Here is a 19,140-nt window from a genome sequence, read left to right on the forward strand (position 1 = left end):
CTCGGTAGTGGCGCCCGCCCTGTGGAACACCCTTCCAGCAGATGTCAAGGCGATAAACAACTATCTGACATTCAGGAGACATCTTAAGGCAGCCCTGTTCAGGGAAGTTTTTAACGTGTGATATTTTATTGTATTTTTGGTTTTTATGGAAGCCGCCCAGAGTGGCTGGGGAGGCCCAGCCAGATGGGCGGGGTATAAATAATAAATTATTATTATTATTATTATTATTATTTGCCCTGGGGGGCTTCTGCACTTGTACTACGTAGCAATAACAAAATAAAATAAAGTAATCTGTCACTGAGGATCCCAACACACACCCTACATCCCAAATAAACTTCTCACAATCCTTAGGGTTTGAAAAAAATATATCTTCTAGTTAAAATCTGACTGCTGGCACTAGTAAACTTGTTGCCTCAGGGTCAAGCAATGTGAATCTTGGCTTGTGTAGATTATTTAAAACCATTTATAAACCACTCAGTACTTTTAAAGAATACACTGTGTACAACGTAAAAGATAATATCAATAAGACAAAAGTACAATGCAAAACCATTAAAACAGCAGCATAGGAGCATGTTAAAACCAATAATAGTAGGATTTCAGGGAATTCAAACAAATAAGCACAGGGTCCAAAGGGGGAGCCATCGTTTATGTCAGCGGGAGGCAGGACACTAACCTGTCATCATCCTCTGTCTGGCTCTAGCAGATTCAGAATGAAATGTCTCAGGAACACTTGCTTTAAATTGCTTTCTTTTGACCCCAAGTGCTCAGAAAAATCTGTCAAAATCTTCAGTCATTTGCAAACTAGGAAGCTAAAGAAAAAATTAACAACAGGGAGTACCTTTCTTGCTATTATCGAGTATATTTTGAAAAATTACCAAAAAAACCCCACCATTTTTATCTTATTCTTTAAAAAAATCTAAATTTTCTTGGATTTGCTGAGAACCTTTCAGCACTTCCTTCTCCAATTCCTCTTTTCCCCGATGCAGTTTTTCTGTGCACACTCAGTAAGCATACCCACATACTTCCCCCAACAACGCCTAGCCATTTGGGGTGTTCTGTACCTGACAACAACAGCAAAGAGGTTCTTACTTATCAAGAATCAAATAAATAAACAAAAAAATCTCTCCTAGCCGAACGGTCTGTGCATATAGAGATAAGATAGATAGAGATGAATATGGAGAGAGAGAGAGAGATAAGAGAAGCCAAGCACCAAATTGCTGCCTTTAAACCAGGCGCCAAGCAGACCCAGCAGCGACAGGCAAGACTCGGGCGCCGCCGGGCGCGCGAGGGTTTGCGCGCATCCCGCTGCCTGACGCCCCTGCAAGCCAATCAGAGGGCGCGTCCCCTGAAGCACCTTGTGACAGGCAGAGAGGCGGCCTTCCCTCCCTCTCCTCGCCCCGAGCGAGAGAAGCTGGGAGGCTGGGCGGGCCCAGCTCGGCCGCTGCTCAGGGCGGCGTTTCGAGAGCGGCGTCAGCGAGCGCGGTTTGTCGCCGCTCCAGGGTTCAGGAGCTTATTTAAGCCGGCCACGCGCGCGCACACACGAGCACAGGCGCGCGCGCGCGACGCAGGGCAGCTGCTGAGCATCCTTAGCAGCAGCAGCAGCAGCATCGGGCAGCCAGGGAGCCGGTGGGGGAGCAGCAGCAGCAGCAGCAGCAGCCCGAGCCAGACAAAGCAAAGATGGCAGGGATCCTCGCTTGGTTCTGGAACGAGAGGTTCTGGCTGCCGCACAATGTCACCTGGGCGGATCTGAAGAGCACCGAGGAAGCCACCTTCCCTCAAGTGGAGGACCTCTACCTGGCCTTCCCCCTGGCCTTCTGCATCTTCATGATCCGCATGGTTTTCGAAAGGTGAGGCTGGGGTCTGGGATCTGGATGCTTCTCTCTCTCTCTCCAGCCCCACAAGCCCCCCCCCCCAGGGAAAGGGCTGCCCTCTTCTACTTCTTCCCATAGGCAAACAAGCTCCCAACTCGCTCGTGTGGGGCTTGTTTTATTTGGGCCACTGGGGTCTCTCCGCCTCTGGAGATGTTGGCTCTGGGGGTGGTGAGGGGGCTTTGCAGTTCGTAGGCAGACAGCCTCATGAGTGGGGATTATAGGGGGTGAACGGATCAAACTTCCCTGAAGAATAAGAGGGGTGTGTGTGGGTCGCCAGCATTGGTCCGATGTTAGTAGCATGGGTCCAGTGCTGCCACACTGACTTAAAAAAAACAACACACCAAAACCATGCCCACTCAAAAGGCAAGGAGGCATTTTATTTTGATTAGAGAGGCTTTTCGAGCTAAGCTTTAGATCACCTTCCTGGTCACTCCTTCCCTCAGATGCTACCAATGCAGATGGTTTTGTGGTGGGCAACGTGCCTGTGTGATGGCATTCAAGGCAAAAATTCATTGATTAATGACCACCAGACTTGCTAGTATCGGATTGGATGGGGGGGACTATGCACTTGACCCTGCTGAAAAATCCAGTGTTGTTGCTGTTTTTGAAAATGGGAACTGCACATTGATGGTTCCACCAACTTCCTTGAAATAGGCTAATCGCCTCATTTCTAAAATGAGGAAAGCAGGGTTCAGGCAAGTCTGCCTGGAGCCCAGGCCTCAGACCTGTAAACTGCTGTCTAATAGCACAGCTGTGAGTAGGTAAGCTGTGAAAGGAGGTAAAATGCTCCGCACATACCCAGAGGTACACATACCTTTTACCTCATGTTCCGGATCTCATGTACGGCATTTTGAACACCTCATGGGTTTATAAGTCCTTGGTCGAAATAATTCTGACAACGCTATTCTGTGTGGAACACCTGACTGGAAAAACACCCCATTTCTTTAAAAGGTCACTTGTGTACTAGTGACATAGCTTGTAGGTTTTTAAGTAAAAGAGAATCAGTGTCATAAAACAGTAAAATGCTGTACACTTCATGAATGCAATCTGATTATTAATTAAGCTAGGAATCTATCGGTTTTCAGTCCTTTGTTATACCTCCAAAATTATTTGCTCCAGGAAAAAGCCTGATGGTTAAGTTGGCAATCTCCTTTATGCTTTCCCTGTTGTTCCATTGAAGAGCTGTTTCCCTTCATGATAAACACAGGACAACAACACAACAGAAAATAATCCTTTTTTGGAAATGCAGAATAATAAGTGCTGTGATAGTTAACTGAGAACACCTCTTAAATTTTAAGGTTGGTGTTTATAATGATCTACATAGAATATATCACTATAATACTAACCCAAACTGATCATACACTAAATGTCAGTTAATACAATGTGTGAAGATATTGTGTGGTAAAAATGTCTAGTTTTCCTGGAGGGTCATTTTGAGTACCTCTGCCCTAGCCTTTTCTCCCAAGATGGACAACATTTGTTTACTTGTTTTGTCTCCTGGATTCTAAGGAATATGCTTTCCACACTGTTACATTCCTGCATTTTCCCTGTTGTCCTGCTTTTTAGAAAAAGTTTGTTTTTTTAAGTGCTGTTTTGTACTGATTTTTAGACCTATCAAAATAACAGCTCAAAGCTTTCAAATATGACATAGTGCTATTGTTTCTCCTGGTGTAGTGGAGTGCTTGGTGATGTGCCCCTCCCTTTTCTACATTACCTACCTGTCTATAATTAACTTAATTGTCTCTATCGCTCCATCCTCTGCTGTGGAGTTCTTTAAACTCCTTCTGCGTTTCACCTGTGTGGTAAAGGTGATCTTCTATATGGAATGGAGGCAGGGTAGAGGGAAACAGACCTTATCCACTTCTCTTTTTTATTAACACATTATGGGATGGATGGATGCATGCGCGTAAGTCTTGAGAATTTTTAAAAAGAAGGACATACAGAGCAAAAGTTATTGACTGTTGCCTAGGCTGCAGGACTGTCTTAGCATGGTAGCCTCAGCAACACAAGCTCTGACTTTCCTCCCTTGGTGTTGCTGGGTAAGTCTGCTCAGTACACCCATGGTAGGGGAGTGCATGATGGTGATGCTGCTGCCTGTTTCATATTGCCTCTTTTCCTTCCAAGTGTTCTCAGTCTCCATTGCAAGAGACTTGCCCATTTGGATAGGTGGAAATGGGGCTTCCTATCAGTCCAAGAAAGGGGTGCAACTGTTGCTCCCCTCTGCTTGTTGCTGCAGGTTCTTTTTTCCTTGTCATCTCATCTCTTTTATGGGGTGAGCTGCAGCTATGACTGTCCTTCTCAACACTCTTTACCAGGGGTCTGCAACCTTTAAGACAAAAAGAGCCACTTGGACCAGTTTCCAAAGGAAAAAAAACCTAGGAGCCGCAAAACCATTGCGACATTTAAAACAAATATATCTCCAGAGCCGCGATCTGACAGCGGGTGGGAAGGTGACGTCGGGACGATGCGTGACTAACACACGCACCGCCCCCATGCGACGTCACAGCCAGTACAGCGCCTGCTACAGTGGGGAGTGTCGGGGCGCACAATGCGCCTCCTCCCCTCGCTAGTATCTGCCCCGGAGCCGCGGCAAAGGTGTAAAAGAGCCACATGCGGCTCCGGAGCCGCGGGTTGCAGACCCCTGCTCTTTACAATCGATTGTCCTAAAGCACATACTATTGTCTTGGAGACTCTCTGAAGGAACTTTGGTCTTAAGGATCCTTCTTTTAGGATGATAACACTATAGTTTAAAAACAAAACGATCCTTCCTTTAGGATGATAACACTATAGTTTAAAAACAAAACGATCCTTCTTTTAGGATGATAACACTATAGTTTAAAAACAAAACAAAGCCATGCCACCTGGGGTTTAGATAATACTCTAATGCCAAGGAATAGGACTAACACTAGTATGACATTAATCAAATAAAAAATAAACTGGTGTGTTTGTAACACAAAAAACTTTGTCAGAAGGTGGCTGTTTCCCATCCACAATATTTTGCTTTTTATTGCTCACAGGTATTCCCTATCTGGAATGTCACAATTCTGCTCTTCCCTTCTACTTCAAACATCCCATAATCTCTTTTATTCTTCACCAGTAAAGAACAAACACTTTTTTAACAATGCACATTTTTTTAAGAGCCCTGAATTGGATGTACACTGAGCAATTTGATAACCTGATGCTCCTCATATGTTTACCAGGATACCCAGGCCAAATATTTATTTCTGAATCCTTTATAACTACCCTTTCGTTATATAGTGCAATGTCAATATGTGGCTTTCACATTGTTCGCATTATTGCTTTTTATAAAGAGATAGAAGCTCCCGTTTTCTCCTGCCTAAACTCAGGAAAAACGTATGCAGAATTCTCACTTAGGTAAACTACCATAGTGGCAAAATGTAGTACAACAGTTTTTTGATAAAATCAGCTCATAAAACCTTGTACTCCACTGAGTTATGGAGGATGGGTTTAGTTACTTGCAGTTACACTTGAATCTCTGCATAATTGGTGTCCCCCCCCCCCAGGAACTGGGAGAAGAAAGCACTCCTTGGGTTGCCTTGTGTGCCTGAGAGCCTTTCAATGGAAACATGGTGCTCTGAGGCCCCATATGCAATGGACTGAGGAAGTGGAACATAGGAAGGGTAGAGAATGAGATTTTTGGTGAAAGGGCATGGGAGAGGGGGGAACTGAGGAGAGAACAGCTTCACGGTGCTTAAAGGGAAACAACAGAGTTTGGTCAAGAGAGAGCGGCTTAAAGAAGGGGCACAAAGTAGGCCGCCCCCTGTCAAGCTGGAATTGGAGGGAACAGTTTGTAAGGATTTGAAGGGAATAATGGGTGGTAGAAAAATTGGAGTTGAAGAAAGAAGTCAATGGAAAAGTAGGACATGGGGAAACCATGTGGCCTAGAGATGGGTTGTTCTGTACTGTTGGCAGGGTGACAGAGGAGGCCAGGGATACATAAGTATGCTAGGTTAAGAGTCTCTTGACTCCGAGGTGTCAGTATCATGGCAATATAGGGAGCTGGCAACCTTAGAAGGACAAGGGAGGGGTGTGATGCGGTAGGTAATGTAGTTTATTTGAACTAACTAGCCAATTCTAAGACCGCTGACTTCCAGGAATGTCTTCGAAAAGTGGTATGAAGTCAGTAAAAATGCTGTGAATCCTCGGCCCAGCTGTCGCCCCTTATCGTCATGGCTTCTCCCCACAAAATCCCGCAAAGGAAATATGGGTCTCTAACAGAATTTTCAGACTCTCACAACTCTAATCCCCAGAGTTCCTTGAGGGAAGCAAATCCACCAGTGTCCATAGAGATTTGGCCCCAATACGTTCATTACATGTGATGTACAAATGCATGTCAGCCATCTTCTGTTCCCTGTTATTTTGATTTTACTTTTAAATGAGAAGCAGCTTGGGTAGATGGGAATTCTGAATAGACACACAGAAGGTGGAAAGGCGTCTACAGCTTCTTCACACCCATGCTTTTCAGATTTTTCCACCATGCCCCCCCCAATCCCCTGGGCAAGAGTTTGCCCTCTAAAATAAACATTTGGAACTTATGAATTAGGAAAGACCATGGACTCAGCTACATTAGTCAAAAAACTGTGTTTTGAATGCATTATAAACATGCACCAGGTGGCACTGGAGAGTAAAAAACAAATCTATGTGATTTTCCATAATGTTTTTTTCTTTTGTTATAACGATTTAATTTCTTTCTTGTTTATAGTATTTTTTCTGTGTGTGTGTAGATCCACCCCAGCAAAACTGTTTGGAAGTTGTGCTCAAAATGTTGATCTGGTTTGGGGTTTTTTTTGGGGGGGGGAACAAACCATTGTTTGCTGGGTTTGGAAGAGAGAGAAAGCTTGCATAAAAAGCCCATATAGATTTATTTATGCAAATAGATTCTTATCCTGCTATTCCATGTCAAAGGCAACATAGAAATTCAATTTAGAACAATAAAACATACCAACAAAAAAAAAAACCCCTAAGGTAATTAAGTGAAATACTGTATTGATTTAAAGCAGATTAGTTACAATTAAAGACCTAGGTAAACAGGATGGCCTTATCCTGGCATAAAAGAAAGATAGTAATGACAGTACAAATTTAATTGTGGCGAGGGAATTCTACCTTCGGGGCTCCTACAGAAAAGGTGGGGACACCTGGAAAACTTGCTAGTCAAGGTAATATGGGAGAATGTGGTCCTCTTGTTAACCTTGACCCCATACTGTGACTCTATAGGTTAAAACCAGCCCTTTGCATTGTTCCCCAGACAAACTGGGTGCATGTGACGATCTTGTAAGTTTGCTAGTGAAATAGTTTCACCAAGAAGAGTCTAGTTAACTGCCTGGCTGCCACATTCTGGATCAGTAAAGTTTCCAAACGCTTTCCAGAGGCAGCCCTTCGTATGCAGAGGATCATTTTACTACACTTTGAATTACGCTTGTTGCATTATCTTAGACACAGCATAGACAAAGCAAGCTATTCTGAAGTGCTAAATAACACGAGATAAAAATGAGTTCTCTAGTTAGCTCTCTCTGGGCTGGTAAACCTGTGTCTGGCCTGTTCTCTCTTCAGCCTCCTCTCAGACATAGGAGTGTGCTTTTTGTTTATGTACAGGGGAGCATTCAGCTCCATGGGCTCCCCCCTTGGTCTGAAGGGGTAGTTTTACCACTTTTGTCTGAACTAGGCTTAAATATTGATTTTAAATAAGCTGATAGACTGCTGAGGTAACACAGGGGACTACATCACTTCAGGTTGTCGAATAGGCCTCAAAGCAGGTGCCAAACTTTACCTCGTTGACAAAGTCTTATTTAACAGACCCTTTTAATGGGGTCCTGGAGTCTACTTATTAACTGACTCCATAAGAATATTCCACAAGTTACTTAAGCGGGTTTTGTCTCCTTAATTTTGCCTCAGAGTCCTTTCAGAATGTGGCTTTCTGTGAATGGTACTTTCTAAATAATATTCTTAGGTTCAACCTTTCCACCTTTAAAGGATACTTAAGTGTCTTAAGACAGTGGGTCTTTATTTTGTAGGATAAGTTAGGAAAGTAATCGTGTTAACTTACTTGCTTTTATCAGAAGCATTTTTTTTTCTTGCGGAGTCATGTTTGCATTCTTTTTACATATAAACGCGTAACCAAAATTTCAGGATGATGGTTTGACATTGGTTTCAGGTTATGGCTTGTCCTGAAGTGGGTAAGCAAAGCTTCCCTAATAGAAACTATGGTTAATTGTGAAGACTTTGTCATTGCACCCAGATGAGCCACAAAGGGAGAAGTGAAGGGCCTATGGGCCAAGAGCTAATTTATATCTCAACTTGTTAAACCAAGGTAAAGGTAAAGGTACCCCTGACCGTTAGGTCCAGTTACGGACGGCTCTGGGGTTGTGCGCTCTTCTCGCTCTATAGGCCGAGGGAGCCGACGTTTGTCCACAGACAGTTTTTCCGGGTCATGTGGCCAGCATTACTGAGCCACTTATGGAGAAATCAGAGCAGCACACGGAAACGCCATTTACCTTCCTGCTGGAGCAGTACCTATTTATCTACTTGAACTTTGACGTGCTTTCAAACTGATAGGTTGGCAGGAGCTGGGACCAAACAACGGGAGCTCACCCCATCGTGGGGATTCAAACCACTAACCTTCTGATTGGCAAAGCCCCAGGCTCTGTGGTTTAGACCACAGCGCCTCCAAGATAAGTTCATTCAAACTTGTGCCAATTGTTTCTTTTGAAAATGCCTTGCTAATACCGTAATGAAAATTGCAGACTGAAGGTGCATATGCAAGACAAGGTGTCCATTTTCAGTGTTTTCAGCTGGTTCGCAGACTGGGGCATACAAAAGGCTCACTTGTATCTCTGCTTATTACGCTGAGATATGTCTGTCGCTCACTTTTATAGTTAATACAGTTGTATATCAGTTGACATTTATTCACTGATTATAACCTAACTGCAACAGCTAGCAATCTAATGAGAATGATTGCTTTCTTTGCAGTCCTATGAAACTTGGATGCAAGTTTCATTGAATGTAGTAAGCAGGCGTAGAATCAGACTCCATGTGGCTTTACACAAAGATTTAATAATGTCTGTCCAAAGACCCATGACGTACAATACACTTGACAACCTGCTTTGAGGATTAGAATTTCTTACTCTCTATTTGCAAGTCTCCTTTTGACCCAGAAATGGATACAGCTTCTAATGGTGCTAATCTCACCCTATTTAGCAGGGTGTCTTCATGACCACCTCAGATTTCAGTATTATTCACCATAGTATTCCATTCAGTATTCTGCTTTTCATCTTTCCTCAGTTGCTTAAATCACTTAATGCAAATGTAGTAGGAACACAAAGTTGTAGCCATTTGGACAGAAAGTACACTCCTACATCTTAAGTAACTGTCTATCCATGTTTGTCCCAAAGTCCTGCTGAGTTCAGTGAGGCTGGCTCCAAAGTTAACATACAGAGGATTGTACCCTTAGTCATTTTGTCAAGAACTCGCCTCTGCTTTCTGTATGGAAGTACCAGTATTACATCTCTCAATTACAACACTTTGAGATAATTGCTTTCCACAAATACCTAATTGCATGCGAGAATTCTGTGGAAATAAATTGCTTGGCTTTTTCTGTGGGCTTGCCTGCCTGGAAAAGGGAGTAGAAGCTCAGATAACCTCTTATTCCAGTTTTGCTGAGTTGTCAAGCACAAATTTTGACATCAAACTGTTATGAAACTGTTATCAGTTGTTATGAAGAGATTAGGCACGGGTTAGGACAGGGGTGAGCTCCTGTTGCTCTGTCCCAGCTCCTGCCAACCTAGCAGTTCGAAAGCACGGCAAAAGTGCAAGTAGATAAATAGGTACTGCTCCAACGGGAAGGTAAACGGCGTTTCCGTGCGCTGCTCTGGTTTCGGTGTTCTGTTGCGCCAGAAGCTGGCCACATGACTCGGAAAAACTGTCTGTGGACAAACGTCGGCTCCCTCGGCCAGTAAAGCGAGATGAGTGCTGCAACCCCAGAGTGGACTGTGACTGGGCTTAACTGTCAGGGGTCCTTTACCTTTACCTTTAGGGACAGGGTAAGACCAGATTCAAATCCCCACTCAGCTATGATCTTTTCTGGATAACATTGAGCCAGTCATTCATTTAGTCTCAGCTTAACCCACCTTGCAATGTTGCTGTGAAAATGAAATTGGGAGGAGAGGCCAAGTATGCCATTTTGAGTTCCTTGGAGGAAAGTTGGGATATAAATGTAATAAAGAAAGCAAATATATTTTATAAGCTTCAGCAGCTTGGGGAAGGGCTGGTGGGGGGAAATCACATTCCTAGGTGCATGAAATAGCTTTTTCTTTGTCATGCTAGGGACCTGTGGTTTGTTTTTGTTTTTTAAAAAAGAGAGAAATAATTTCATTGACATGAGTAGAGCTGATTTTTGAATACTCATAGAATTGTCTTGTAAGTTTCAGTTTACCCTCAAGCTTTAAATAATTCAGATTCTAATGTCTGTTTACTGAGGCTTTAGCAAATTATTTGTGATAATGGGTGTAGGTCCTTCTTTTTTTATTTTTTCCTGCTCTTAACCTTTGAACCTTAACTAAGCTAGTCCAGAAGCTTTTAACGGAAAGTGCTCATTTCAAAGGGAATGCAGCTCACAAATGCCTTTTAATGATAAAGTTATATGGGAGAGGCAGTGCTCCAGAAACAAAGACTGCAAGGCAGAGATGAGAGCGAGAGGCTGATCTTCAGTAAAGCTGGATAAGTCTTTTCACACAGTCAATAGAGGGGATGGAGGGGAAATATCTCTTTTCTTCATAGGGTGAGTTGGAAATCACTACTTAGAGAATGGGTTTCGTTGCAGCACCCTCTGTCTCTCCCCCCACCCCACCCTAACATAATCTCTCATGATTGTGTCACTCTTGTGGTATTTGGGTTTCTTCCATTGTGATTGTCGCACTGCTTCATGATTCATAGCAATCCTGCTGGATCAAACAGTTTGCCTAATCCACCACTCTTTTCCTGTAGTGACAAGCCAGACACCTCTAATAAACCCACAAACAGGACATGAAAACAGTAGCAATCCCCTACTGGTAGCTCCCCAGCTGCTGTTTGGAAGCACAGATGGTACCTGCAATAAAGTGTTGCAGCACGGAGCACTTCTGGGTGGGGTTCCTGCTAGCTGTGGCCCTTTTCAGGAGGTTCTACAGTGGTACCTTGGGTTACATACGCTTCAGGTTACAGACTCCGCTAACCCAGAAATAGTGCTTCAGGTTAAGAACTTTGCTTCAGGATGAGAACAGAAATCGTTCAGTGGTGGCGCGGCGGCAGCAGGAGGCCCCATTAGCTAAATTGGTGCTTCAGGTGAAGAACAGTTTCAGGTTAAGAACGAACCTCTGGAACGAATTAAGTACTTAACCCGAGGTACCACTGTATTCTCCTCTCACCCTGTTCTCAGACCCCAAAGGGTCTCTCAGCATTCCATGCCCAATGGGCATGTTTGGTCTCTATTGGGTTGTTTTTTAAAGTGTTTTTTAAGGACACTTTTTAAAAACAACAACAACTTTGCAGTCTTTGAGGTTTCCCGAAGCATTGTTGTTGGCTGTTTGCAACATACAGTGGTAGCTCTGGATGTGAACGGGATCTGTTCCGGAGCCCTGTTCGCATCCAGAAGCGAACGCAACCTGTGTCTGCGCGTGCACGGGTTGTGATTCGCCGCTTCTGCGCATGGGCGTGATGTCATTTTGACCATCTGCGCAAGCGCGAGCGGTGAAACCCAGAAGTAACATGCTCCGTTACTTCCAGGTCGCTGCAGCGCACAACCCGAAAATACTTATCCCGAAGCTACTTCGACCCAAGGTATAACTGTAATGTGGGTGGGTTTGTTTGGTGGGGCAAAACTCTCTCTCTTTCACACAGGAGGCCTGCAGTTCTGCATGAGGAAATGGGCAGGTGCTGTTTCGTGGGAGAACATGGGCAGGTGTTAGCTCTGCTCCCCTCCACCCATGAAGTGAGGGAGGAAACTTTTGTCCACTGTCAGATTGCTTTGCAAGACACCAGTGAAGAGACTATCTTGGCATCCCTTGCAGCTGGAGTCAAAGGGCATATCATCTCATGGTGTTATTGTCATTTATTTTTTTTAAGTGGAGGAAAGGACTAGTTAGGGAAACTTCCAAAGCTTTGACTAAGTCATGAGGCGAAAGATCTTGGGTGCATCTTGAACCCTTTCATTTTCTGAGTCTTGCGACAGGAGTGAAGCAGTTCCCTTTGGTGAAAGAGGCAGCCCAACCCTGCTTCAACAGGGAAGTTAAGCCCCTGGGACTGAAGAGAAATGGAATGTGCTCTTTTCTCTCTCCCCAAATATGTGAGCCCTGATCAGCTGTTTCATAGCAGAGCAAGGTAGGCAGATTCTACTTTTCTTCCTTTCTTTCTAAGCGTAAACCTGCTGGCTTCTTAGCCTTAATGGTCAGCTTTGTCTTTCAGTGTGTGTCTCCACCATCTGGAGGCGCATGCTTGGGATCCTGGGATTTTGACTGTTTTCACACATTAGCAACACATCCTGTAGAATTCTGTCCGTGATATTTTTATCTGCATGATCAGAATGAATTTCAGGAAGCCCAAAAGTCGTATTGGAAAATACGGCTTTCGAGCAGTCTGCTCCCAAAATAGGAACCAGGCATTCCATTTTGGCGACTGAAACCCTGGTTTGATGGCCGTTTGGCGCCTAGCTTATATACCGCGAGTTTCATGTGTTGGGCAACTGCAGTTTGCGTAATCTGTATCAGCAGGCGTTAGGAAGGGCAGCGGTGGTGGTACTGGCAGCTCATATGCTCAGTCTTGGAGGCTTGGGAAAGGCAGTAGAGGACGTCAAAGCATCAGAGGAGGTGGAAGCTGCACCAAGAGTTGGCTGTAGCCACGTGCCAGAGAGTGGGCCTTAACAGATGCCTGATGGTGCTGATTTCTGACTCTGGGCCACACTAAAATCAACAGTAGAATTGTGTTCGTATTCCACAGGAAGCTGCTTAATGATTTCATAGGATGTATGCAACAAACAGTTGACTCCTGTTTTGAATTGTAAACATTTTATGAATTCTAAAGGTGCTTCTTAAAGGCTGAATTATAATTTTGGATTGCATTACCACAGCATTTCACCCAGGTGATAAGAATGCTCTACTGGTTATATGAGATCTGCCAGCTTATGTTGATAAAAGTTATGCTAATTTTATGCAGCTAGGACACCCCCCCCCTGAAACATTTTCAGTGTAGCGATAACAAAATGCCACCTCCTTCTGTTTATACTGTAGCCCCAATCCTAGTTCTACAATATCCAGACATATATTGGTTTGAGAAGAAATGTGCGGTAGAATAAATCACTGCAGTCTAAAAGGTGGGTGGTGAATCGTTCTTATCTATAGTCCTTCTCCTCCCATTTCTGAAAGCCTATTCTTGTGCTCACACCATCCACTTTACATGCCAGCTAAAATCTGCAGAATTTACTACAGTGCAATGTGAGAGCAGTTCTCGTGGCACAACCTGCATGCTTATGACAAAACCTCTCTCTTTTGTTATGTGTTTAAAACATGTAGGCTTCTGCCCAGTGCATGATAACAAGAACAGCAGAGTGTGGCAGTGGCTGGTTTTGCAAATCTCAAGGAGTTGCGTCTGGCAGCCTGACAACGCTATGATGCAAACTAAAAGATGGAGCTTCAAACAAGCTTCAACAAGCCTGTGAATTAAATTCTAATCCCTAATTTGCAATGACTCTGTTCCTGTAAATAAATGAATGCCCATGGGGGTGTATCAGAGGATCAAGGTGACATGCTCTGTCCCCAACTTATGCACCTTCAATTGAATGTCTCTGCAGAACTCCTGTGTGAATGGCACTTTCTCTGCAATTGGGAACCCTGGGGAAAGCGATGTAATGAACCACAAAGGGGAAAGCCCAATGTTACAGTGGTACCTCGGGTTACAAACGCTTCGAGTTACAAACTCCACTAACCTGGAAGTAGTTGTTCTGGGTTGCGAACTTTGCCCCAGGATGAGAACGGAAATCGCGTGCCAGCGGTGCGGCAGCAGTGGGAGGACCCATTAGTGAAAGCGCGCCTCAAGTTAAGAACGGTTTAGGGTTAAGAACGGACCCCTGGAACGAATTAAGTTTGTAACCCGAGGTACCATTGTATACACTTTGTGGGCATTTTGACTGAGAGTGAGCACATTGCCCCTCTGTTCTTATTATGCTCTGCACACTTAAGAATGGGGCAAGTGTGCGCAGCTGATTGTCACCAGAAAAGGACATTCATAGTGCAAAACCTCCCTTTTCAAATTGCAGCTTTCTCCCCTTTCAAGTTGCAACTTTTGTCCATACCTTCATGTCTACCGGTGACAGTATTCATAGTATGGTGGAGTATGGAGAGCCTAGCCTTGGGGTCTTGCTCTGTGCTTGGGTCACCAAACTCTCTGACTTTTTCACATGCTAAAGCAGCCTCTTAACTGCTCAGCCAATCAGGTAAGGTAGCCTTACATATTCCAGACCCGCCTCCGTCCACCCTACATCCAGCAAACAAAGAAAAGATAATTCAAATACTATGCAACTGCCCTCCTCTTACATTTAACTTGTAAGCTCCACTCTGAAAATTCATTTCTTCATCATCTGTGTAACATCTTATTTTCTATATGATTCGCTGGCAAGTTTCTTTCTTTCTTTCTTTCTTTCTTTCTTTCTTTCTTTCTTTCTTTCTTTCAGAACCATACACCTGGCTATTTGGCATCTGCTGTCTTTTTGTTTTATCATCTTGTCACCTCTATTTAAAAAAGCAATTTCTCTTCTGACATCCCTCCACCCCTGCCCCTTTTCTCTAAGTGATGTAGTCACTGATCTGTTAACAAAAAAGAACTAAGAACAGACTTGGTAAGATTAGAATTAGTGAAATAGACAAGAGACTACTGGTATCTGGTTCCTTCTTTTGCTTCCCACTTTCTACCTTTTCATGGAGCAATGTATGTCAAGGTCTAGAATAAATACTAAAAAGAAAAGAACAGAAATAAATTCTCAAGACATAGGTGAATTGACTGAGATTGGCCAGAGCCAAATCTAGAGAAAGATTTGACCTAGTTCTATCAAACTGTTCAACATAGCAGACTAAGTTGGTTATAAATCTGTTTGTTTTTTTAAATCAAATGCCTGAAATGCAGCTATATTTCCAGTTAGACAAATTCACAATCTTATTTTTAGGGTGTACATTTGATAGGTTAGGCAAATGCTGGAACGAATATTTCAAGCTGTGCTTGTGCCAAGGTGCACACGCGCTTACCCAGTTACATTGGGTTTACTTCTCATTCTGCAATATTGTGCAGTATTCAGTTTCATATGCCCATCTGTGTTGCTGGAGCAGTGAATGCGCACACTCCAGGATTTGCAACCGTTCTTTTCCTATTGCCTTTTTCATTCTAATTTAATTACAATTACAGGTCATGTTAAAATTTGGGTTCCGATAATCTGTTGGTTTATTGGTACAGATTATGCTTTTTTGAACAAATTCATTTTTTGTATGCACAGACACAAAATAAATTATGCAAGAAATACCAGAAAGAGTGCTACAACTTAAAACGTATCTCTCTCTCTCTCTCTGTCTTTATAGTACTTAGTATTTCTTGGTAGACTTATTCACATGAGATGGTTTTTCACAGTAAAACAAAAAGCATCTTGTCTCTCTGTCTTTCCCAGAGGTTCATTATAGTGAGTGACTTTCACCATCACTATGATATGTCAGGGACTTCAGAGCCAAATATCCATCACAGATTTGGTCTCTCCTACTATCTTTGCAATTGAAATATAAGCTGTAATGAACTAATTGTTTGCTAGACGATTGGTGTATTCATTCTCTTTCTCTCTCGCATACTCACACATTGTCCACAGAACAATGTCTTTGAGGTCTAGTCCAGAGGTTATATGTTAGTGGGAAAATGTACATATCCTATGCATCTGATTTCTTAGTCAAACCCCAAATTAGAAATACCGGTATTTCCTGTTTCATTAAACCAAGGAGAAAAGAATAACAAAGTATAAAGGTGATATATCTGGAGGAAGTTGTGATCTAATATTTCCTGTATCTTCATAATTACTCTGTGTATATCATTATTTAATTCCACTGTCCTTTAATCTTTTTTTAGCCAGTTCCCAGAAGACAGGAGTGTCTACTCCAAACTGTGGAGTGTCCCAGTAATTAATCTCCACATTAAACCACTGACACGAGGCAGTGAGATGAGCTTCATGATTATGATGCTCTATATTAGGGACTGCCAGACATCTGCCTTTAATTGGTTGAAATAATTAATTAAGCCAATCAATTGATTAATATAATAGTACAGAAGGACTTGTTCCTATGGCTGCACGTATTACAAGTGGAAGATGAGCAAGGGAGATGAATAGTTAAATGTTTTGACTGACATTTCAGACAATGGAAAGTTTAAAGAGGAAGGTCTGGAAAAGCAGTTCTCATTATTGGATCTCTAGGACCCGGATGGTGGTTGGCCCACCTTCAAATTGGTTGCTGATTCCTAGTCTTGTGCATTCTGTGAGCAACCTTTTTTATTTATTTATTTACCATATTTATAGTCCTCTCTTCACCCAAGGAAACGCAGAGCACTCTGCCCCTTCTCCATCCGCCTGATCACTTTCCTGCATGCAATTTCCTTGTCGCCTGTGGCTAATGGCAGACTTCTTAGATTTTAAACTTTCTCAATTTGAAATTCAGATATTTGCTGAAGTATGCATAATAACTGGTTATAATTATTAAAACTGGGTCAAAGCTAATACAGCCAGTTACATTTTAATTGCTATTGTGACACACACACACACACACACACACACACACACACACTCAGGAAGTGTCCCAACTCTTTTTCGTACCAGCATAGAATCCAAGGAGGCTAATAACTTCTGTGGGGTTATTTATTCAGTCCAGGTGTATAATTCACAGCTTTGTGTCATATAGCTTATATAGCGTTTTTGCCTGACACAATTATCTGACTCACAGGAGACAGAATTTTGCTTGGCTCTTTGTACACATGCAAAGATACTAAACAATAACTCTTGAAAGTGCAGATGAGTTTTGCTGCAATCCCATGCATACCTATTTGGAGGTGAGCACTTTTGAACATAGAAAAGTGCTACTTAGTAATTGAGGGTGATGTAGCAAATGGGATGATGTCACAAAAGTACACAAGACAAGTTAGACTTGCTTCATGCTGAAATCACTGAAATGATACATTTGGAATGCTTCCTGAGTAGGCAGGCACTTCAGAAGCAATTACTGTACCTAAAAATCTCCAAAGGCTGTTTCTGACACTGCCAGAAGCTACCATGAAAAAAAAAAGTTTTCTTGACAAAATGTGGTTATTAACAATACCTATCTGACTTTACAAGTTTTATAGGTTAGCCTGTACACAATGTTGGTTGGTTTTAAATTGCCATACTGTATTTTTTAAAAAATATATACTGAAAACTTATGGCTTTCAATAAAAACCAATAAAAAATAAAAATCAATAAAAAATCAATAAAAAAATCAATAAAAATCAATAAAAAAGAAGCATATTGCCAATGGGATCTCATAAACGAGATCTCATGCAGCTGTGTTCATTGCCATACGTGAAATAATTCTGTCTTCCGTAATATTCATTTATTAAAACACATTACCAAAGTGTGGATTACCCCTCTTCTCACAAAAAGCCACGAACAAGAGGTCTGAACCTGGATTCTTTAGAATTCAAGTGAAATCAGCAACAGAATGTTGCATTACATAATTATCCTATCTCCTGCCCAGCGTTACAGTCAGTAAATCCGTTCTCCAGGATACCATAAGACATGGCACCCTCCAGATGTGGAACATCAACTCCCATTGTTCCTGCTGGCCGGGGCAGATGGGAGTTGTAGTCCAACATATAGAGGGCACCACATTGGCTACCTCAGTTACAAGATGTAATAACATTCCACTCCTCTTTCCAGTTCCCTTCATTTTTCTTTTCAAACTAACACAAAATGTTCCTTTTTCTGTAGTCCCGTTTTGGCTCTAATTGGCACTCATCATTTGAGTTCCCTATTAGAGGGAGTGATAGTGGGACAAAATAGCAGATGTCAAGGAAATGACTCATATTTTTAAGGTACTTGTAATGTCAAATATAATATTCTCTCTCTCTATATATATATATACTTCCATTGTATAAGGAAGAGCATTTATCTTAAATCTATATGCCTTCTTCCTACTGTATCAATTATGAAGCTAACTCTTATTCGTCTTAAAGGATTACATATGCATTTAGGGAGTATGGCACACTGTTGTCTTGTCATAATTGTAAAAATCATGAATAGCTTTTCCAGCACTTTTCCTTCAGGTAGAAGAATTCCAAAGTAGGAATCCGTTCCTCTGTTTGGTAGAAGAATAGTGAAATGCTGTTTTTCTCTTCCTACCCTTCTAAGCAAGTGTTTAAGGTAATAGTTGTCACAGTGGGCACATGGTGAATGTTCTGAGGATTCACCCATCCATGTTGGACCTGATTCATGGATGCAGGTAGCTTAGAATCCAGGTGTAAGGAGACAGTTCCACAGGGCAAGTAGTTCTCTGTGCCCTTCAGCTTTGCGTCTTTCCACTATGTTGCTCCAAGTGCATCCATATTCATCACACCACTTTTAAAAAGGCATCTTTTGTTCCATCTTTTTAAAAACAGATTGCTTTATTTCTCTTTAGCCAGACCTTCGCTGCACCCTCCCTCCCTTTCGATGCATAAAGTTTTATATGGGTTGTCCCTGAAACCCAGTCTTCCCACCCACCACTGTGCATTTGCTGTTGTGTGATTAAAGTTGATGGAACTGCATGCACAGTGAGCAGCTTCATGCAAACAGCTTGAATCTTGGAGGAGTCTTGTGTGGTTGTGCTTCAGGCAGGTACCATGTGGCTCATTGCACACCTGAACTGACTCTTAAGAGATGGAGTGCGTGATAGCCATTTGGGCCTATCATGAATGTTGCCCCCAAGCTGCTTTACAAGAGAATCCAGACACAGAGTAACTGTTGCAAGCATTTGCACCATCCTTTGGGGTCCTGAAACTCGTAAGTCAGAGTGGGCCTTGTCACTTGTGGGCCTCCAGATGTTGGACACAACTCCCTCCAGCAGCAATCAGAATGACAAGTGGATAGGGATAATGGGAGTTCAGTAACATCTGAAGGGCAATGGGATCCCCATCCATACTCTACCCCCGTTACCTGTGACTGTGGGGGATGTAGCATTAGGAGTATGGACAT

The 19,140-nt window shown here is 42.7% G+C and overlaps 1 protein-coding gene across 2 annotated transcripts in view; it reads left to right on the forward strand.

Moving 5' to 3' along the window:
• Positions 1 to 1,372: 1,372 nt before the first annotated feature.
• CERS6 (ceramide synthase 6) overlaps positions 1,373 to 19,140 on the forward strand; it is an 82,229-nt gene continuing 64,461 nt past the window's right edge. Inside the window, exon 1 of one of the 2 annotated variants that reach the window (XM_082236939.1) lies at positions 1,373 to 1,847. In XM_082236939.1, the coding sequence (XP_082093065.1) occupies positions 1,678 to 1,847 (170 nt within the window). In that variant the 5' untranslated portion in view covers positions 1,373 to 1,677. The remainder of the gene's footprint in view (positions 1,848 to 19,140) is intronic. The other variant, XM_082236940.1, reaches the window with a different exon arrangement.

Source organism: Podarcis vaucheri, assembly GCF_965113315.1.
Source record: "Podarcis vaucheri genome assembly, chromosome: 1".
In the NCBI taxonomy this organism is placed as follows: domain Eukaryota; kingdom Metazoa; phylum Chordata; class Lepidosauria; order Squamata; family Lacertidae; genus Podarcis; species Podarcis vaucheri.